The 22,642-nt window shown below is 44.0% G+C and overlaps 1 protein-coding gene across 1 annotated transcript in view; it reads left to right on the forward strand.

Moving 5' to 3' along the window:
• Nucleotides 1–22,642, forward strand: part of LAMB4 (laminin subunit beta 4) — an 81,962-nt gene that overhangs the window by 30,319 nt on the left and 29,001 nt on the right. The window contains exons 6-18 of the mRNA XM_074942453.1: nucleotides 1,767–1,830; nucleotides 2,022–2,236; nucleotides 3,631–3,751; nucleotides 5,381–5,569; nucleotides 6,378–6,557; nucleotides 8,575–8,684; nucleotides 9,638–9,717; nucleotides 10,741–10,891; nucleotides 12,262–12,393; nucleotides 16,725–16,910; nucleotides 19,477–19,598; nucleotides 20,929–21,049; nucleotides 22,128–22,305. Of these exons, the coding sequence (XP_074798554.1) occupies nucleotides 1,767–1,830; nucleotides 2,022–2,236; nucleotides 3,631–3,751; nucleotides 5,381–5,569; nucleotides 6,378–6,557; nucleotides 8,575–8,684; nucleotides 9,638–9,717; nucleotides 10,741–10,891; nucleotides 12,262–12,393; nucleotides 16,725–16,910; nucleotides 19,477–19,598; nucleotides 20,929–21,049; nucleotides 22,128–22,305 (1,849 nt within the window). The remainder of the gene's footprint in view (nucleotides 1–1,766; nucleotides 1,831–2,021; nucleotides 2,237–3,630; nucleotides 3,752–5,380; nucleotides 5,570–6,377; nucleotides 6,558–8,574; nucleotides 8,685–9,637; nucleotides 9,718–10,740; nucleotides 10,892–12,261; nucleotides 12,394–16,724; nucleotides 16,911–19,476; nucleotides 19,599–20,928; nucleotides 21,050–22,127; nucleotides 22,306–22,642) is intronic.

Below are 22,642 nucleotides of genomic sequence, written 5' to 3' on the forward strand. Positions count from 1 at the left end.
GTCTCTCACACTGGTTTTACAAGGGGAAATGCAATGGGTTACACTGAGAAGAAAACCCGACCACTGAGTTTTATTTTGAGTTTCAGGTTCAAATGAACACCTACAAAATCTCATTCAAAACTATGTAGTTTCTCCAGGTTTCCACTCTAAACCATAAACCCCTCCCCACAACAGGTCTTCGCTCCCCCTAAACTTCTGCTGACCTGTGCAGAAGCGTATTCTCTGGTATCTGCAGGTGACAGCTAGCTGGCTCCCTGCTGTAGCTTCAATCTGTGGGGCTCGGGGCTGGTCTCTCTAACAAATCCCCCAAAAGGGTCTTCTATCTCCCGCACCAGTTTTTTAGTAAGAGGTCTCAAAAGCTTTACTGAGTCCCAAGGGACACTGATGGCAATTGAGTGTCATAAAAGTTTCCACAGCTCTGCTTATAATACATAAAAATCATGCTTCATGCAAAAGCTAGCTGAATATTATTTGTTACATAATTAAATTTTGCATAATTTTATTAACATTTTTGTTGTTGTTTGCCCAGAATCTAAAACTGGAAAAGAATTTGTGAATACTCACCAATATTTATGAATTTCATGAACATGTTCCAGCAAAATATTCGCAAACAATTTTTAAAACGAATTAGCCATTTTTAACATTATTTTTGAAGAGAAATGTATTGTATTCACCCAGCTTTACTTCATATAACCTGTGCGCACACAGCTAAATTAAATGTTTAGGTGTCATAATGAATCACTAATAACTGTATTCAAGATATTAGCTGCTCATTTTAGCTCTGTTGCTATATACTGATATTAGTATTAATTAACCTTGAAATATTTCCAAATTTATAAAAAGCACTGTACTAGGAATTTGTTTTTGTAAGTTTCATAGGGCTAAAAATAATGTTTAAAAACAAGACTTACACTAAATTTCACAGCAGTTTTTGATTTTCAGTAAAACAGGTACCATGATTCTCAGAGAAATGAAGATCACATATTTGCAAAAACCATTAGACTCACCAGCAAACATTTATATAGGATACCCAAGAGAATTCCACTTAAATTACTGAACTTCTATTCCCCTTTGTCACAGGAATCAGGTTCCAGTTCCCCACTCCTTCTTAAAGGGCCCAGTCACCCTGTGACACGCCCCATTCATCTCTTCCGCTTCAGTATCGTATGTTAGCTACTATCCTAAAGAGCTTGTTAGCAATTCTCCATTTCATTCCCTTCTGAATCCTGTACATCAATGTAATATTGACCCTCAACCCAGCTTCACATAGGGCTGAGCTAGCTATTTCTTTAACTCCATACCCCTACTCCCCTAGACTAATTTGGGTCATGCTTTGCTACATTGCTACAATTTCAGGCCTCAAGTCAGCAAAGCACTTAAGCAGATGCTTAACTTCCAGTACAATTGTAAGTGCTTTGGGCCCTCATTCAGGAATGTAGTTGTGTCCAAATTCAAACATCTGTGCAGGCCTCACTGAAGCCAACAGGACTATTCATATACTTTGTTAGACATGGACTTAAGTACATTGCTAAACCAAGGCCTTACTGAATAAGGGTGGACTTACATGCTTAAGTGCTTTGCTGAATCAGGGCCCTAATCCTGTTCTTTCTCTTATATGATTAACAAAATGGCAAGCAATTTTATTAATCATTATCTTATTTCCAATAGGTATTAATTATACAGTGATAAATTTTAGCTAAAATATTTGCCTTTATGTACTAAAATAATACTTTGCATGTTTAAATATACATTCATTTGTTTTACAGGTTGTCTTAAAAGCTTTGGATCCCAGCTTTGAAATAGAAAATCCTTATATCCGATCTATCCAAGGTATGTATAGTTTGGGTTTTCTTTACAGATAGTTATTTGTTTGTCTTGCATGTTAAAGACAGTAGTCTAGATCCTCAGCTAGTGTAAATCGGTGTAATGTAGCTAATTTACAGCTGAGCACCCTGTAGATTTTCAAGTGAACAGAGCTTTTAGGTTAATTGTGGTTCTGGATTTCCTTTCTCTTATCCCAGATCTCATCACCTTAACAAACCTGAGAATAAACTTCACAAAACTCCACACTCTTGGGGATACTTTATTTGGAAGAAGGCAAAGTGATCTCCTTGAAAAATATTATTATGCAGTTTATGAAATGGTTGTCCGTGGAAGTTGCTTTTGTAATGGTCATGCCAGCCAATGCAGTCCAGTGCAGAAACTGCGGGGTGATGTTTTCTATCAGCCTGGAATGGTAAGCTATAAAACTTCCACTCCTAAAAGGGGATTCCCTATGTGGTAATTTTTGGATGATTATCCTTGGATTGCAATTTGTAATTCAACATTTTAAAAACATTTTAACATTGCTTCCTCCATTCAAAACACTGGACCAGATTAAAAAAGACCAGAATCTGACCCCTGTTGGCACTAGAGTGGTAGTACTATAATAACTGACACACAAACATGTTAATAATAGCATGAAAATACCAGACCTGTAATGGTGCAAATGTAATCCAGTAAGTAATCTGTGTTGTGTGCAGATTCGAATGGCTACTTTGTGGGGTACATTCCGTAACACCAGTAGGGCTTGGTGAAAACTCTGCTGCATGAAAAGTCATCAGCACAAAGAGAATTCCCTGTTTCTACGTTAAAAACAAACAGACTGGTGAACAACAGATTGTCCAAGAAGTCAGGAACAGAATAAAGTGTACCTTCATATTTGGAACCAGTGTTTTTTCCTGGATAAATTTTACATAAGTGTTTAAACCTCAGTTTCTGTCAGTAGAAGTATCTTTTCTAAAATTTGTTCAATATCTTTAAAACAGGTTGGTTATTGTTTCCACATGCTGTCCATGTCTCTTGCTCATGAGAATTGTAACTGAGAATTGTTTGTCACATGAGGGAGCCAGAGGGCTCTGAATTTCTCTGCTTATGATGACAGGTTTCAGAGTAACAGCCGTGTTAGTCTGTATTCGCAAAAAGAAAAGGAGTACTTGTGGCACCTTAGAGACTAACCAATTTATTTGAGCATGAGCTTTCGTGAGCTACAGCTCACTTCATCGGATGCATACTGTGGAGTATGCATCCGATGAAGTGAGCTGTAGCTCACGAAAGCTCATGCTCAAATAAATTGGTTAGTCTCTAAGGTGCCACAAGTACTCCTTTTCTTTCTGCTTATGATGGCATACCACAAGCCTAGGTATTTTTACATGGGAACATTTTAGGTTGGGATATAGCATTTTGTGGGGATCTATCCAATCATGCGAGTACATAGGACTCTTCATGTGATGTAGAACTGTCCAATTTTGGCAAATGATAAATTTGTAGATTTGAAGCTTATCTCCGCAAAGAAGGCAAATTCACTCTTGAAATCAGTTACTTTCTAGAGACGAAACAAACATCAGGAATACCGTGTTTCATTATAATTAACATACTAAATTTCTCCCTCTAAGAGAGAGAGGCAACCTGATCTGGTTCTGGCACTAAGGAAATTTTCAATGTTCAAGAATCAAAAAAGTAATATATTATCCCACATGAAAGAAAACTATATTGGGGTGGGTGTGGGTGGAGTGTTTTTCCTGTCCAATGTCCCAAAGACAATGGACTAAAGAAAATTCACTTATTTTTGTTGTTGTTGACATGTTGCAGGTTCATGGCAGATGTGTCTGTCAGCACAACACTGATGGCATGTCCTGTGAAAGGTGTAAAGAATTCTACAATGATGCTCCGTGGAGGCCAGCTGAAGGATCACAGGATAATGCTTGCAAATGTACCTGACAAATAGTTACTTAATTTTCATCAGATAGATGATAGCACAGTACAATTCCATGCATTGCCTACAAGGACAGATAAGCTTTCACATGGGCTCGTTTCTCATGCTTAAATGAGAATAGGATATCCTAGATGGATTCAGGTGTCAGCGATGCATTGTCAGGCGAGATGTGTGGCAACTGTGCTGCGTCCCCTGGTGGTATATCCGTATATCTAACATTTGTGCTGCTCTCAGTGAAGGAGAGCTATTTCAATTTCCAATTCTCTGTAAAGAGTAAAAGTAAAGTGAACAAGAAAAGGCAAAGAAGACAAAAGGGATTATTCACTGGTTAGGGTTCTTGTTGCAAATGAGAATATTATTTAGACAAAGCTGTATTCTTTTCAGTAGATTACTAGCAGATTACTAAACCATCTTCAGTACACTAGAAAATTGTGCTGGCCACAGGGATCTAAGATATTCTGGGCCAGATTTACCTTTACGCTCCAGCTGCTTTGCACCATCCCAGTGATGTAAAGCAGTCGGACCATACAGCTGAATCTGATCTGTAAATTCTGTGCATCTGATTGTGTTCTCAGTTGTTATATCAGTGAAAATTGTGAGTCGCTCCACTGAATTTTCATGCTGGTAAAGACAATGTGAGATCAGAATCAGACACTTTACTTCAGCTGTGACATTCTTCATCCCCACTCCCAGGGTTGCGGGGAGGTCAGACCCAGGAACTGTTCACCCCACTGCCAGGCTTTTGAGTGAGGTTGTCAGCTCCAGGTCTTTCTCATCTTCCCTAAGCCTGAGTTGGAGAGGAAGGGGTGCTGTTCAGTTCCAATTGTGTCCTCTTGTCCCTCTTCACAGGGGTAAAGAGGAGCTGGCTCACTTTCTAAAGGTATGGGGGGCACTGCCTGCCTCCTGCAGCAGCTCTGATTGGTTGTTCTTTCCCAAGCGATAAGGAAGTGGGGAAGGCAGCCAATCGGAGGGACTTTTCCCCTGGCAGGGCAAGACATCCCATGAAAACTGGCTCCAGCTGTAACAAAAATCACATTACTCATGATCAGATCATGAGAGTTGGCAACACTGCCTATTGCTCTCACTGAAACCAATGGTACTTTACACTGATTGACTGGTATTTTAAAAAACACACATCCACACCAAACAAGAGTTTGTAATTATTCAGAATGATCAGTTATGCATATTGCTAATGTATGTAAACAAGTGAACTTATTATTTTTACCCTCATCCTCCCACTCCGTTCCCTCCTATTGTTTGTCACACTCACTGGTTCCATTTTGTCTTTGATTAGGCCCCAATCCTGCAAACACTCATCCACGTGCTTAGCTTTTTGCAAGTGCGTAATCCCTCTGAAGTCAGTTGAACTACTAACTTGCATAGTGTACTTGTTTGCAGGATCTGGGCCATACATTGTAATCTCTCTGAGCGTGGTACTATGTACAGCTCCTGGACTTGTAAATCACCTGGCATAATGGGGCCGTAGTCATGAGTGACATATTGGGGCACTACTGTACTACAAATTTAAAAATAATATTAATAATTGACTTCAGTGGGAGCACGAGCAGAAGTATGAATCAAAATGTGCCGGCTCTTAAATAAAGCACACTCTGTTTTCTGTTTTAGTGTGTAAATGCAATGGCCATTCGGACCGATGCCATTTTGACATGGCCGTGTACATAGCTAATGATCGCATCAGTGGTGGCGTATGTGAAGACTGCCAGCACCATACCATGGGGCAACACTGTGATCAGTGCAAGCCCTTCTTTTACCGGGATCCCCTCAGAACAATTTCAGACCCTCGTGCCTGCATCCGTAAGTGCGCTGTTCTTTCCCCCCTTTACAAATGGCTAGCAATGATTGGCTCAAAATTAAATATTTCTAGTTCTCTTTGTAAGCTGCTACCCTTTCCAAGTGCTTTCTTCATCAATACACTTAATAATCAATATAGATGTAAAAATGTTTGCCTACCTTAGAAGCAGAAGCATTGTATAGACCAGTTGATTAACAGCATTTTCAAGCTAATGGGGAAAAAGACCCTGCATTAATTTCAACTATGGCTCATCACTGAATTCAGCTTTGAAGTCCGGCAGGGAGGTTATCTTTCTTGTAACAAATCAGGGTAAATATGAATAGCCATAAATGGCCAGAGTCCGGCCAGCCCCTGCACAGATGCAAGAGAAGGGGCGAACACAATGAATTCCCTATAACCATGCATCCTTCAAGATGGATTTACCAGAACCCTATTCAGGAGTGTATTGCTTGCTTTTTCCTACCATCCTGGAGATGCTAGGTACCTGAAAGAGGGTGAGGAGTGACTAGGATGGGGCTATGACTCCTCCCTCTGCACAAAGGGAAGAGGGAAGCATTTGCATTCTTCAAGGGGTGGGTAACTCCCCCTCCAGTATGTTTTGCCTGGAAGGCCCTTCGAATAATTCTGGTTAAGATGAGGCTTTGCTTGTAGAGTGTCTAACACTCTGGGGCCCTGATCCTGGCAGGAGTCTCTGGGCACTACCTGAATACAACTATTTAATAAATAATAGCAGTTATGGGACCTGCATTTTAATGTATATTTCTAAATATCATTATTTCCACATCTCCATTTGAATATCTGTGTTTGTAGCCTGTGATTGTGACCCAGAAGGCACATTATACAGTGGGTTGTGTGAAAGCTCTACAGACCCTATTCTTGGAACTATTGCTGGTTGGTGCCTTTGCAAGGAAAACGTTGAGGGAGTCCGTTGTGACATGTGCAGGCGGAACTACTATGGGCTGAGTGGCAGTGATCCTCTTGGCTGCCAGCGTACGTAAACTATGACCTTTTTCTTTTTTCCTTTCAAAACTTAATTTTATGTGACAGAGGCAGATAAAAAATAAATCTGGCCCCTTTACAAGTCACATCAGGTTGTCTGCCGTCACTTATTGCACCAGATGATATTTCCTGGAAAAGATCTGAAATGAATCAGAAATGTAGGGCTGGAAGAGACCTGAAAAAGTCACCCAGTTCAGTTCACTGCACTGTGGCAGGACCATGTAAACCTAGGCCATCCTCCGGGGCTGGAGCACCCATGGGGAAAAAAATAGTGGGTGCTCAGCACTCACCGGCAGCCCCGCTGGTCAGCTCCTCCCTCTTCTCCCCCGCCCCCAGTGCCTCCCATCTGCCAGTGGGCCCTGCCGATCAGCTCCTCCCCTAGTGCCTCCCACCCATCAGTGATCTGCTGTTCAGTGGCATGCAGGAGGCAGTGGGGCGGGCGGGAGGAGCGGTGGCAGGAAGAGGGGGAGCAAGGGCAGAGTGTCCTTGGGGAGGGGAGGAACAGGGTGGGAAGAGGCAAGGTAGGGATGGGATGGGGTCTGGGGTGTAGCAGGGGTCAAGCACCCCCAGGGAAACCAGAAAGTCAGCACCTCCAACCTGTTCGTAAAAACCTCTAGTGACGGGGATTCTATAACTTCCTTTGGAAGCTTATTCCAGAGCTTGACTACCCTTACAGTTGGAAAGCTTTTTCTAATATCCAACCTAAATCTCCCTTGCTACACATTAAGCCCATTACTTCTTGTCCTACTTTCAGTGGACATGGAGAACAATTGATCACTGTCCTCTTTATAATAGCTTTAACTTATTTGAAGACTGTTATCAGGTCCCCTCAGTAACGGAGACCAGTCAATAAAGGAGAGTAGGACTAGAAATATACGATTTGCCAAAAACATGGTAGTAAATATGTGATCTGATTCCTTTGATAAGGGGGATTTCAAACAGACGATATTTTTATTTATATTAAACAAGTATCAGGGTAATTTGGTAATCACGAAGGAGACTAGCCTGAATCACTCATAGGGCAGGTAGGCTTTACGCAAGACTTCCCCAGCATGCCTCCCCCAACGCACCACCCTCCTGGCTTGCAACATGCATGCTGTCCCAGGTTGTAATGTTCTGCTGTCAGTTCGTAGGGTTGTTAGTGACACAGACAAATGTCCATTGCAAGCACCTTACGTCAGATTTTGCAGAGTCATGTCCTGGGTTAGTATTTCAAAAGCATATAGAAACTGTTTACCTGGGCAGGTAAACCAGTGCCTCTTAAACAGAGGAAAAGGGGAATGTCCTCAAAATCCCTAGCTTAACATTCATATTCATGGTTTTTATACCCTAAAAATATGAATGGAAGGCCATATAAACCCACCTGGAACAGAAACAAAGCAGATGAGGTCTGCATTACCATGTGAGAGCACTCTTTTGGGGATGATTTAGGAGGCCCTGTACTTTGGGCTGGTAAAGATCAAGGAGGTGGCAAACCTGACATGCTGGGTATCCAAAGGCTGCAGACTGCATTACTCTTGAACTTTCAGCCAATCGCTTCTCTGAACCAGTTTCAAGTGAAATTGTGCATCTTTGTCCTCCTCAGGGACTGTCAAATTTTGCAAACACATTGTGCTGATCAAAGAATAAATAACAATAAGGGGAATAAAGGCAGAGCTTAGGCTCAGCAATGGTGAGAATACTACAGTGGAGCAAAGATGAAGAATGCAGCAGAACCCACTGCGCAGAACTTCTTCCAGGAGTCCAACATGTTTCGCCAAAGCCATCCCTTGCACACCAGCAGAGCTTCTCCTTTCAGATGCCCACCACAAATACCTGAGGAAAATGATCTGTCCCTCAGAAACAGCTGGTTTGCGAAGTGTTAATTGGATTCTGAAGCTGGTATTCTGCAGTTTGTTCCCCCGATAGTTGAGTGCAATGGTTATTTCGAATTCCCACCAAAAGTCAGTGTAGGGCTCGTTCCCGCAGTGGCACTAACGGAGGTGATTATGTGTTTCTTTCCTTGCAGCCTGCTCCTGCAACCCTTCTGGGAGCTTGTCTTTCTCCATGTGTGATCCAGTGACTGGAGAGTGCCTCTGCCAGCGCTTTGTCACAGGGCCACATTGTGAAGAATGCCTTGTATGTAATCGGGAGGCTTTTGTTATTGCTTCATGTAGCATCCTGTTTTACACCTCCTCAAATGTCTTCCCCTTGCCCATGTCCTGCCTCCTTATTTGCCTCTGCCATGGACATCCTGTTAAAGGGGAACACAACACGATGCCAAGTGGAGATGGCCCATAGGCCACAACATTTATCATAGAATTAGACAAAAAAGAGTGACAGGGCATGAGAACAAATAGTCCTTGCTACAAGGAGCCCTCAGATGAGTCTCTCCACCCATTCTAATTAAAGCAACCTGGAGATGGTCCTCTGTGGTGCTTCAGTTGATTCAGCCTGGTCTGTCTGGCTGGCACATAGCCGGATTCTGCTCTTACTGAAGTCACTGGCAAAACTCCCATTGTTTTCAATGGAGCAGGATTGAGCTGTTAGATGACTAAACCAGCAAATGCTGTACTGCTGTAGAGATAGATTGCCCCAAGTACATCCCCCAGCAGACTCCAGTGGGGATGGGGCAGGGGCTACTGCCTTGTGAGTGACCTCTGCAGTTTCTACCATGTCCCCACTATGACAGCCCTGAGTGATGGTGGAGATAATTCCTTGTGAGAGTACCCATACTCACTGCTGTTGAAAACACTCGATGGCTTGTGCCCTCTATGTTCTTTTATGGGGGAAGTTGTCATGGCTGAAAATGTAGGTGGGAACAGTTAGGGTTGGACAAGTACTGAAAAGCATTGTCTATGCATATTCACTTGACACTTTAAATGACTGGGCTTCATCCGTGATTGGGCCTTTTTGTGAACACTTGTGCAGCCAAGTTTACTGGCACCAGCTTTTGCAGAAAGAAAATGAATGAAATCGATAGTCCCAATGAAAGCAGAGTTTCTTTTAGTCAAAAAGGATTGGGCTTTTTGTTATTTAAGTTGTTAAATATTCCCAGTCAAAAATCAATACATTTTTCTTTCTTATCATAGGTAGGATACTGGGGGCTTGGGAATCATTTATATGGCTGTTCTCCGTGTGGCTGTGACATTGGTGGAGCCCACAGTAACTTGTAAGTCATTTAAAGTATCATTCTCCTTTTGATGGTAATGAATTAACACCAGCACATATTGCACCTTTTTGATAGGGTCATGGGATCTCGTGGTTAATGAAGAAACCAAGTAGTTTAGAGACAGAGGCTCATCGTGTGTGAGCAATGTAAAAACACCCTGGTGTATAAGATTTTGTGACTCTATTAGCGATGTTTCAATGGATTTGAGTCTGACCAGGAAATGTCAGTACGTACTAGGGAACTTTTAGTGTGCAGCAGCAGGGTCCATGTGTACAGTTTGTGCGCAGCACACTGGACGGCTGTAGATGGACACCTTAGCTCGCTATGCAGTAAGTGTTTATGTAGATGTGCCCTTATCTTTTTCTCTGAAGCAAACTGTCAATCATTAAGATTCAAGATCAGTTAAATGAAAAGTACACACCACCCCAACCTGACTCCCGATGCACAAGGCCCCCAACGTTGTACAGTTAGTTAGGGACAATATTTTTGAACTTGGGTTCCTACATTCATGTTTAGGCACCTAAATAAATAGCCTGGTTTTCAAAGGTACTGAGTTCCCATTGCTTTAAAAAAAATGCAGGACTTTAGGCCACTCACATTTGAAAACATTAGCCCTATACTTTGCTGGGTCAGGGTCTTTATTACTCCAGGAAAAAGGTTACTAGAGTGCATGGTGTGGTCCCATATAGTAACTCCTACAGTACGTTTCTATGCACATGGTTAGGTAAAACCAAGCTAGTGAATACAGGACATATTGCAGTTTGTGGAATTGGTAGAGCGAGCAAGGGTGACAAACACATACCTTTGCCAGCTGATTAATAAGGAAGCACTGGAATAAACTCCAGCATTATAAGCAAGAAATAGCAGTTGCTGGAAAAATATTTAAAAATTGAGTTAATTTTACAGTGAAAGGAACAATAAGAATAAAAGCAAAGGTAGAATAGCTACCGCCTGTGTATTGTACATAAACATATGTGCATTGATGAGACTCTTACCCCTCTTCTTTCCTACCTGTTCATCCAGGTGTTCATCGAGCGATGGGCAGTGTAAATGTCTTCCTAACATTGTGGGCCGTCAATGTACAGAAGCAGCCCCAGGCTACTTCTTTTTACCATTGGATTATTATATCTATGAAGCAGAGCATGCAAAGCCGCTTTCCAGATCTGCACCTTTGGTATGTTTCGCTTTTATGTGCGGTATTCAGAGGTAATGTGTAAGGGAGTCTAGGTTGGTGTCAGTGGAATGCTGAGGGCAAAGGGGAGAGTGCTGTAGTGGGAAAAGCAACCTAAAGGAGGATGGAAGATGATTTCATGTGAAGTGGGTTCCTCACCCTCCCCTGTAATTTTAAATGACAGTCCTCATTGTGTAAATTACACTGACTGACACTCCCTGGCCCTAGTCTTTGACTGTAACCAGAGAGCCCTTGGAGAAGTGCCCACAGGTGTCCTCTGTGTTCCCCCAGTCTTGAGTTGTCCAGGTACCTGGCCAGTCCTGAGTGTAAATTAGAGCATCCTGAACGTTTATGCCAGCTGCCAAAGAGCCCGAGAGGCCATGATGGCAGCTGGATACTCTGGAGTGCCGAGGTGCCTGGCACAGACCTTCATCTCTGGCCAAAGCACTTGATTAGAAAGAACCTTTCAGTGGTTCTATCCCAACTGTGGCTTCCCGTATGTGAGGGGTGGGGGTCTTCCTCTGTTCATTAATGCCAGCTTTAGAATAGCTCTAATGGACTTGTTTAGACTCACTTACACCACTACATACACTGACTCTGAACTTAGTCCAGATTCTTCAAAAGTACAAATAACTGAGCCAGTCCATATGTCTTTTAGAACATTGATTTTAAAATAGTTTCTTAGTATAGACACTGCTGTTGTGCATCCACAATGCAAGCTTTGGTTCTACTGGAATGTGTTCTCTTCTTCCGCCAAGATTTCTACAAATGTTTCCTCTCACGTGTCCTTGAGAAGCCACAAGCAGGGGATAATAAAAAATTATTTATTTGCTTGGCATATCTGCAAATAATCAGATATAATCACAAGCAGTAATCAACCTACGTTCCAGTAATGAAATCGAAAACAGATTTTTGGGACATAGTGTGGAGTGCCAATTGTCTGTGGCAATAAAAGCTAGTTGGAACAGTGGTTATGTCTTCACTGCAGATAAAGCGTGTTCTTAACTCTAGTTACCTAGCTAGGGTTACACAGCAGTGACGTCATCGCAACTCTGCTTTTAACTCATGTTACCAACTCGAGGGGGACTCTGGGGTTGAACTTGAGCTGCTAACCCGAGTTAAAAGCTGAGGTGCTGTGTCTTCACAGCTGTTTCAATGCAAGTTAGCTCATTCAAGGTATTTGCAGTGAAGACGTAGGCATTGCAAAATAGAGACATTTTCAGTGCTTATTGAGCCAAATTCTTGGAGCTGCCCCCATTTACACCAGGAGAGACTGTAGCCTATTGTTTGGATTTTCATTTTTACATAGCCATCTATGCTTAAAGATTGTTCAAACTGCGCTGTCACATAAATCATCCGTTTTTGCTTTTAAGGTTAAACCAACAGCTTTACCAAGGTGTGATGTCTATTTTCAGCAGCAAGGATATGATTTCACTATTGAAAATGGAAATATTGTATTAAACAGGAGCAAGAAACGAAACGTAAGAAAACCGGGGTTGGAACAGGTAAACAGATACTACAGTAATCATTCAACAAAGAATTGCAACAAATGCTGCTAATGTTTAATATTGCAACAAGAGTTTTGGTTTAGGGAATGGATTAAACCACTGGTGACTATGAAATTGGAATTTACAGGCCTGTGTATCAGAATCCTTACGCCAATGGGATACATTAATTCATTAATACATTAATTCAGTTGTTCATATACAATTGGGCTGGATATTTTATAATTCTCTCACACACACACACACACACACACACACACACACACACAGAGTCTTATTTTGCCATGTTTAGTGGACAAGCTGTAGGACAAATTCAGAGATTTGTTTAGAAACAAAAATGTGACAAGGGAAAAAAGTCCATTTTTTTTCCCTCCGAGTAGGGGGCTCATTTTCAACTTCTGAGACTTACATAGATACTTGCATCATACCTATTAGAATCATTGCAATTTAAGCCATTGTCAGCTTTCCCATTATAAACATCTGCAGTCATGGATAATAGGCTGCCCAGAAAAATGTGTCTGTGAGTGAACAGCCTGAAATGTCTATTAAACATATTTTAAAATAGATTATAGTTACGTCTAGAAAACAGAGAAAGAAAGAGACGGAGAGAGAGATGACACCTTTATTCACATAAAATTACATTAAAACTATTTTAAAATGTTATAAAATTGCACTGTATAAGCAAAAGGCATGAATAAAATAAAGCAAAACACATTAAGCAAACATTAAACATGGATCACTAAAGCATCATCATGAAGGCTAAGATTTTGTCAAGGATATTTTTAGTAAAAGTCACGGACAGGTCACAGCAAAAAAAAAAAAAAAAAGAATTCATGGAAGCCATGACCTGTCCATGACTTTTATTAAAAATATACCTGACAAAATGAGGATCTGCGGGTCCCTACACCGCTTGAAGTTCAGCTGCTGCAAGGGCTAGGAGCTGCCTGCAGCAGCTGGGGGCTGCGGGGTACCCCTGCAGCTTCAGGGGTCCCCTACTGCCCATGGGGGCTGGAAGCTGTGGGGTGCCCCCACCTCCCATGTCGGACAGGAGCTGCGGAGCACCCCCAGTGGTGGTGGGCCTGGAGCTGCGGGAGTTCTCCTGCGACAGCCAGGAACTGCAAAATTCCCCAGCCAGGAACTGGGGGGTTCCTCCGCCAGTGGCTAAGGGCTCAGATTTCCCGCCGCCCATGGGGGTCCTCTGTTGGGGGCTCAGGGATTCCCCCATTGCCCACGGCTGCCAGAGGCTCAGGGGTTGCCCTGCCAGTGGCCGGGGGTTCCCCCACTGCCCGCGGCGGCTGGGAGCTCCAGAGGGGCCGGGGGTACCCCACAGCTCCCTGCTCCCACTGGAGGCAGGGGACCCTGCAGCTCCCGACCACCGCAGGCTGAAATCATGGAGGTCACTGGAAGTCATGGATTCTGTGACTCCTGTGACCTCCGTGACTAAATCATAGCTTTAATCATCGTCACCAAGTTCACTCAAAATATTGTTAATACACCAAGTCAGCCAAAAAGTGTCCAAGTTGCAAGTCAATTTGATTACACATTTTATAATCGGCAGCTGGGCCTTCAGCCAAGAGTACTTCCTAACAGTGAGGTGAGAGGGCCTCCAAACATCTACTAGTCCAAAGGTCTACAGGAGACAGTACAGTTCCATGCCTGACTGAGGGTCTGGCTCCTCATGTTTCCTGTCTAAAACATAATCTACACTGCAATTGAAATCCGTTTCAAGCACAATAGTAGTCTCTGGGTCATAGCCAAACATGGCATAGGCAAGTGTCTACAGAAAGGAGACACGATCGCACCCCAGAATAGGGTCATACACAGAAAAAAGATTTAAAAAAATAGTGCCAATTTGTGTATCCACCTGGAGAAGCCGCCCCGCATAGTCTCCTTCACAGAGCGGATCTGTGCCCCAGTATCCTGGGAAAAGAGAGCAGCTACCTCAGCAGTGACATTGGAACCATGGCTCAGGAAAGTTTCACTTTTCCAGTCCTTCAACCAGTTCCCCTCGTTATCAGGGTCTGAGTATGTCTTTTGCAAAAGGACCACATCAGCCCATAGTTGTCTGAGAAATTCGAAGAGTTGTGCCCTTTTATGACCACGCTGGCACCCATTACTATTTAGAGAGCCGAAATTGAGCAGCACCATAGTGACTAGGAAAGTGCCAACAGCAGAGAGAAACAATGGAAAGGGGAAGTACTTTTAACAAAATAAGCCATGGAGAGGCCAGTATATCTTGAACAATCCCTGAATGCTTCCTCACCTTACCCAACAACTTTTTGAGACGGAAATGATTCCTGCAATCAACCAAGGTATCTCTCGAGACAAAGGCGGCTGAGTGAACAAAGCACTGTAAATCAGGAATATAGGCCCAACCTCAACTCACTGCTTCCCTTTAGTGCAGGGGTGGGCAAATTTTCTGGGCCGAGGGCCACATCTGGGTGGGGAAATTGTATGCAGGGCCGGGGCAGGGAGTTGGGCTGTGGAAGGGAGTGCGGGGTGTGGGAGGGGGGTGCGGTGTGCAGAAATGGGCTCAGGGCAAAGGATTGGGGCAGAGGAGGGGTGCGAGTTGTATAAGGGGCTCAGGGAAGGGGGTTGGGGTATAGGAGGGGTGCGAAGTGCAGGATGGGTCTCAGGGCAGGGGGTTGGGGTGCAGGGTGTGACGGGGCTCAGGGAAGGGAGTTGGGGTGCAGGGTGCAGCAGGGGGCTCAGGGAAGGGAGTTGGGGTGCAAGGTGCAGGCAGGGGGCTTAGGGCAGGGAGGTGGGGGGTGGGGTGCAGGAGGGTTTGGGGGGGCAGGCTCTGGCCTGGTGCCATTTACCTAAAGCAGTTCTGGGGTGGCAGCAGCGCCGCTCTGGGAAGCGGCCGGAACCACGTCCCTGCACGGCCCCTGGGGGAGGGCGTGGCACAGGGCTCTGAGCGCTGCCCTTGCCACGCCTCCAGGTACCTCCCCCAAAGCTCCCATTGGCCATGGTTCACCGTTCCCAGCCACGGTTCACCGTTCCCAGCCAATTGGAGCTGCGGGGGGCGGTGCCTGGAGGCAAGGGCAATGCACAGAGCCCTCTGCACCCCCCACCCCCAGGAACGTGGTGCCGGCCGCTTCTGAGTGGCAATCCCATGGGCCAGATCCAAAGTCCTGAGGAGCCGGATCTGACCCACAGGCCGTAGTTTGCCCACCCCTGCTTTAGTGCTATCCAAAAAGTCACTAATCTCATTCTCACTGTACCACCCTTCCTATGTAGCTGACAGACTGGGACATCTGGAACCAGTGAGAAGTCAGAGATCATCATTGTCCTCTTCATCTCCCTCAGACTCAGCCAGCTCAGAAGAACATTGAGCCACCACTGTAACATTCTTATCATTCATGCAGAAGAGAGATTCAGTGGGAGTAGCTGGCATATCTGTTGCCCCAAGAGTGGTAGGCAGTGCATGGGCAGGAACCCCTCAAATGACCAGGGTCACCAGACTAGAAACATTTCATGTTTTCAGTAGTATCAAATATTGTATAATCTATGTGGTGCATTAAAACCAGGTTCAAGAGCTGTTCCAGGTTATTTAGAACCACATAAAACTGGTGGCAGAATGACACAACATGCCCCACATCTGGGTTCTTGCAGCGTAACAGAATCATCCTAACAGCAGAAACTATCTTCCCGTAGTGGGAGAGAGCAGATACCAATGTCTTGTTGTGAAGGAAGGGGGGACATTAGAATAAACTACTTTATTATCAGGAGTAAACAAGGGAAATACTTGAACAAAAGACTCCTTGACCCAGAGTCCCTACTGTACCAAACGAGTCACAAACCGCGCCTGGGCCAGGAAAGTCACTATAGATTTGCTCATTCAAGAGGCAGATTTTATATTAGCACAGCAAATAACCTTACCGACGCTCAGCACCACATCCTCTGCAGTGCAGGAGACAGCAGGCACACCCCGAACCCCATGCTTGCAGGTCAAACTACTAAACCCATCTGAAATGAACCCCATGGAGAAGACCACCCACCCACCCCAAGGGAAAAAAAGGAAGAACCAACAACACCCCTGAAACAAAGAAACAGAAAGTAATCAAACAGACTAACAGAAATCCAGCTAAAGCACATAACAGACACAGCCTCACTTCTAGAAGCTCCCACAATCCCCAGACAAAGAGCGAGAGAGGTTTTCTAGGTGTGACTATAACTTTAATTTATATATATGAGTTTTTTTAGGGGACCAAATCTTCAGCATGTTTACAAAATGATGCTGACTAGTTGCAGAAATTAGGAATCTGCACAGCAGAAGCACCTATCTTTGTCCTGTATTTATTGTTCACAGTGTCACTATCTCCTTGCAGGGCTGGGTTCAGTCTGGGAGGAACTCTGCTCTGGACATTGTTTTCAGGGAGCCCACCCCTGGCAAACCTGTCACATGGACAGGTCCTGGCTTTGCCCGTGTCCTGAATGGCGCCGGATTAAGGTTTACTATCAGCAACATTCCCTTTGCAATGGACTTTGATATCGCTCTTCGTTATGAACCTGAGGTATTTGAATTCAGACTTTTAATTCACCATTAACACTTTCCTAAGAGATGCTGTTCCAGAGAAGGGTCTCTTTCACTTTTAGTAGTAATATGACAAATGAACAAGAGCTTTGGACTGACACATCTGTTTTCAAATGGGGCTGATTTGTACAAAGGTTTGGCGCAAAACTATCAGCTTTATCCTATCATATTTTTGTCCCATAAATAGAAGATATAGGGCCCAAAACCTGCCAGGTGCTTCACAGTGGCCTGTAAGGAGGAAGTAATTATGCATCAACAGGCTCTGATAACCAACCTAGCACTAGGACAAGGGTCTGGCTACCGGACCCACTCGTGTGCCACAGCTGGCTAGTGCGTATGCTCCCACAGGCAGCACATGCTAGCTAGGAGCACACACTGTCCTTCTGAGAGGGCAGCAATGGGTTTCTCCCCACCCCCTCCACCACCACCACACACACACATGTTCCCTGGTCACCTTGAGCCAGTCTGCCTTGTACCCAAGCAGGATTGTTCTGCTTTCTGAAAGCTGGTACCATTCTACTTTGCCCCCTCTCCCCAGCCTTGCTGATCCATGCAGGGCAAGATTTACCCCATAGTGCGACTTTTGAAGCATCTTTAATGATAAGGTGGCTTGAGGAAATGAGAGATTTCCTCCTCTTAAGCTTAATGTTCAAAAAACATGGGAGGGGTGCAGGGCTCGGCGGGAGGAGTTGCCTAGAGTCCGGGGCTGCTGGGGCCAGTGGCGGACTCAGGGGTGGCGCTGCTGGGGCAGAGGCGGTGTTGCTGGGCTGGGCCTTCTCCCGACTCCCCGAGCTGGCTGAGCCGGGCCGGGCTGGGTGCTGGGTTTGTCTCGTTCTCCTCCCCTCTCCTCCAGCAGCCCCATTCCCAGTGCTCGGAGATGGGGATACATACCTTGAACTCCTGGGTGCCAGCGATGGGGCAACAGACTGGTTCACCGCAGGGCACACGCCAGAGCTCAAGCCCAGCCACAGGAAAAGCATGAGAAGGAGAAGAGGGCTGGCAGCAGTGGGAGAGGTGTGCACCAAGACTCCTCAACAGCCGCTTGCTGAGTGCTGGCAAGTTGAGCTAGTTCGTCCCCTGCTCTGACCCGGCCAATGGGAGTTGTGCCTGCAGGCGGAGGGCGGGGCAGCACGCGGACCCCCCTGGCCACCCCTAAGCCTAGGAGCCAGACATGCTGGCTTCTTCCCAGAAGCCACATAGCGCAGAGGCTAGCAGGGAGCCTGCCAGCCCCGCTGCACAGCGCTGCCAACCGGACAGTCAATGGCCTGGTCAGCAGTGCTGATTGGAACTGCCAGGATCCCTTTTCAACCACGTGTTCCAGTTGAAAAACAGGTACATGGTCACCCTAGTGGAAGGACAAGGGGCGGGGCTGGGGGCTGTAGAACTGTGCTGGAGGAGCTGCTGGCGTGGGGCTGCCCAGCAGCCCCATGTTCTTCTCCTTTCCCCACTGCGGTTCCGAAGTCTCCAGCGCAGCAGGAAGAGGACAGAGCTCCGCCCCCGCCCAGGTAACGTGGGATGGATCAAGGGGAGGGAACGGGGAGAGCGTGGGGGCCCTGGACTGGGGATGGGGCAGGGAAGAGTCACATGGAGGGTCACATGGGGAGGTCACATGCCCCCTCCCCCTTAATTGATGCCCCCCCATACCAGTAAGAAATGGATTCTACTTGCACCACTGACCCCACATGATCCCCCTGCACCACATACCATTGTCATTCATAAAATAAAACAGAACCGGGGAATATTTTCTGGGCAGCTGTGTCCCCTGATTTGACTTCATCTTGTGCCCATATATTTGACACATGAAAAATGCATAATCATTTTAGATATGATTAAACAGTTGGCAATTATTCCTATAAACCACATATGTGGTCTACATGGCCCAGTAGAACATCCCTTTTTCCTTCACTTCTCAGATATTTACAGTAACAACACCATTCAGGTTATCAGTTATGACTGTTATACTTTAGACAGTTTACTAACCTATGTAAAGATCCACTCCTGTCATTCTGAGTCAGGCAAAACTCCCATTGATTTAGAGTGCAAGAATCAGCTCTGAATTAATCTGTGATTTTGAATTGTGCTGCTATGATATAAATTTTTCCAGGTAAAGATTTAGATAATACATTTAGAATTTTAAGAATCTCATTACAAAGTTATTTCAGTTCATTTTTACTTACTAGCAATTTGAGCAAAGTTATGTGCTGAATTCTGTATTATAACCTCTTGGGACATATCCTTAACTGGTGTAAATGGGCACAGCTCCACTGACTTTGTTGGAACGATACCCATTCACATCAGTTCAAGATCTGACCCTCCATTTCGAACTTATTTGGATTATACTAACCATTGTTTTTCTCCTGCACTTTTCAGTAAAGAACATTCTAAAAAACATCATGTAATGAACAAAAGGGAACTCGGTGGTTATTACTGCAATATGTTATAATTTAGTTTGGCTCTCAGTAACATTGGCAGGTTGATGTGCATGTGAGAGAGAATTTTTCGCGTATTTTTTGAAAACGATCACAACTTTCTTCCCAAATGTGTAGTCTTTAGAAGACTGGATAGGAAGTATTGCGGTCAACCCCTCTGGTGCTTTGACAAGTGATCGCTGCAGAAACAAGGCACTTCTGCAAGAGCCACACACATTGGCTCTGCCAGCTACAAAGAGGTCAGGATGTTGTTACCTTCTTTACAACTCTAAATATCGAGTGTTCAATGCTCTTCTCGAAGGTGTTTTGTAGCAAAGGGACAGATGCATGGGAAAGTGAGAATATGAATGGAACATACTCAGAATTAGAACAGGGCTTGTGGCCTTTCGCATTGCTGCTACACCAAAGAACCAGGCAGCAGTAGGATGCAATCTGAGGGCCTGATGCAGCAGTCCTGATTTAGGCAAAACTCCACATAAGTCAAAGGTTTGCCTGAGTAAGGAATGCAGGCCCAGCTCCTGACAGCAACCCTTTTGGCTACTGGACCAATAACTCGACACAATGTTGGTCATTAGAACCTACCTCATTAAAGAGATGAAATATTGGCCAAGAGACCCCAAGGATGTCCCTGGCTTCACCTATTTTCAGAACTGCCTTAAAGTTTTTAACTTGCACTTCCATAGCTAAAAGAAGGAAACAGCTTCAGTTTAATGTCTCAGCCAAACAATGGTAGGATGTGCACAAATGTGAGTAACGAGTTACAGACTCCACAAATATCCTCAGAATGACCAGGTGGACATTGCTCATGACAGATCCAGGACTGGGATACTAGCAAGAAATAGAATGTTTTTAAAAGTTCATCATCTTAAAAATCACTCTGCAATGATCATTACAGTGAACGAATGGTTGCCACTTATTTCGATGAAATTAAGCCATCAAATGGATTATTTATTATTTATATTATTGTCACACATAGGAGCTCCAGTCAATTGCACCCTCCTCCATCTCAAACTCCCACACAGGATCTAGTCTCTCCCGATCATGTGTGTGTAACTCCTCTTGCGGTTTAATGACAAGACAGCACAAAGCTTTAAGCAAGCAAGCAGGCTGGTTTGCCAACGGACTGGTCCTGTTAGCTTTTTATTTTTTTTTTTAATTTTTTTTTGCACATTATATTTTTTAATAGATAAAAGGAATATACTGGTTTTGTTTAATATTTTTATTTACTAATTTTTATTTATTGCATTTTTTGCTTTTGGGCCTTGAGCCCAGTTTTGGGAGGCTTTCCACGGTTCATGTTATTTGGGCGAGATTTCAAGGTTCATGCCCTTGAGAGGAGCTGTGTGTGCACTGCTCCTACACAACACTCCGGGTGTGCCCTGAATGTTGCCAAGTGCATGAACCCTGTATGAATCCTACAAACTCCCATGGATAATAAGGCATGTGAACACAGAAGACTTATCCAAATCTTTATTTACATCCTTTATATATTTTCTTAAGCAAATACTTTATACCTATTAACTCTCTGATAAAGGAATATTGACTCCTATATTTATTCCTTCTAAACAGAGTTGCACTTCTACATACTCCTTTCTGCTTAGACCCAGGAGTAGAGTATTTTGTAGATGTTTATTTATCGCAGCCTTCTGCCTCTGATCCAAAGACTATATCATACATCTTGATTGATTCAGTAAGTAATCCTGTTACATATTTCCTTGTAATAATATTTATACCTGTTTCACGCTCCTTGACAGAGGCATATTCAAAAATATTTTGTGAACAGACTTTAGAAATCTTATTTTAACCATTTAAAATAAAATTTTATCCAAAAAAATCAGAAAAGCATGCCTGTGGTTACACTAATTTGTACTGGGTGTACATATTTTCATGTTCAAATACAGATTTGTATTTGTGTACTAAGTTCTGTGTCTGAATATTATAACTGTATGTCCAGTCACAGTATTTGCACACGTTACTAGCCAGTTGGTTGTATAATTGATCTTTTGTTCGTTTACTGATGATGTGCAATCATTAGTAGGGTAAATGCACACAGGCCTTTGGGCACAGCTTCTCTGCAAAATCTAAGCTAATATGTGTGATCCTCATGGAAAATCTTGGATATATGTAGAGATGGATCCTGGAGTTTGGATCTAAATCTAGATCTGAATTTTCCCAGAAGTGTTCATATTTGAGTTTTGGAACGGTTCATTGCAGAGCTGGGAGTCACACTTGAAATTCATATCCAAACATTTCCCAAGTTTAAAGGAAGTTTTGGAGGGGGGTATTTGGTTTGTGCTCATTTCCAGATAAAATTTTAAAATAGTTTAACATCAGTTTCTCTGATAATCTTCGTAAAACTGAGTTTGATGGGCGGGGGAAGGAGAGAGAGTGAACAAGTTTGGACTTCAATTCTTCAAATTACTTTTCTCTCTCTCAAGAATGCATGTAAAAATGTTGGCCAAATTCTGCCTTTAGATTCACAAATGCAGCTGCCGCTGACTTCATCAGCAGTTCTGTACATACATCATTCTGAGGATGTACCATAATTTGGTTTTCTATATACATAATGCAGACTCATTTATCTCAAAATCTAGGGCAACACCCAAAACCTTAGAATAAATGGGGATTTGGGTGATGGAACAGTAAGATGGAAGGTCTAGAAATGGCTGAGCTCAGGGTTTCCAACCGTGAAGCGCAGAGTTGAAGTAGCAGAGTTTGGTAAACTACAGTTTTCTGAATGCCCTTTCCTTTCTTTGTCAACTCCAAAGCTTGGACTTATTCCCAGAATCAGTTCTGCGGAGAACCTGTGCAGTCAAAAAGATCTAGATGAGTACCAGCAGTATCACTGTGTCGAAATTGCTTCAGAAGTTGGACCTCATATTCTACCTGAAGTATGTGCAAGGCTCACAGTTAGCATGTCTGCTCGTATTCACAATGGAGCAGTTCGTAAGTATCTGTACTAACAGCATGGTATAGACACTTCCACTGAAGGCTGACTTTACATCAGTGGTTCTCAAACTTTTGTATTGGTGGCCCCTTTCACACAGAAAGACTCTGAGTGCGACCCACCTTATAAATTAAAAACAATTTTTTTTTATATTTAACACCATTATAAATGCTGGAGGTGAAGTGTGGTTTGAGTGTGGAGGCTGACAGCTTGCAACCCGCCCCCATGTAATAACCACCCAATCCCTTGTGGGGTCACGACACCTAGTTTGAGAACCCCTGCTTTACATGCTCTCGGTAGAATATTGTTATAGGTGCGCTATAACTGCGTAGATAT

The sequence above is a fragment of the Natator depressus genome, chromosome 1 (assembly GCF_965152275.1).
Source record: "Natator depressus isolate rNatDep1 chromosome 1, rNatDep2.hap1, whole genome shotgun sequence".
NCBI classification, from domain to species: Eukaryota; Metazoa; Chordata; order Testudines; family Cheloniidae; genus Natator; species Natator depressus.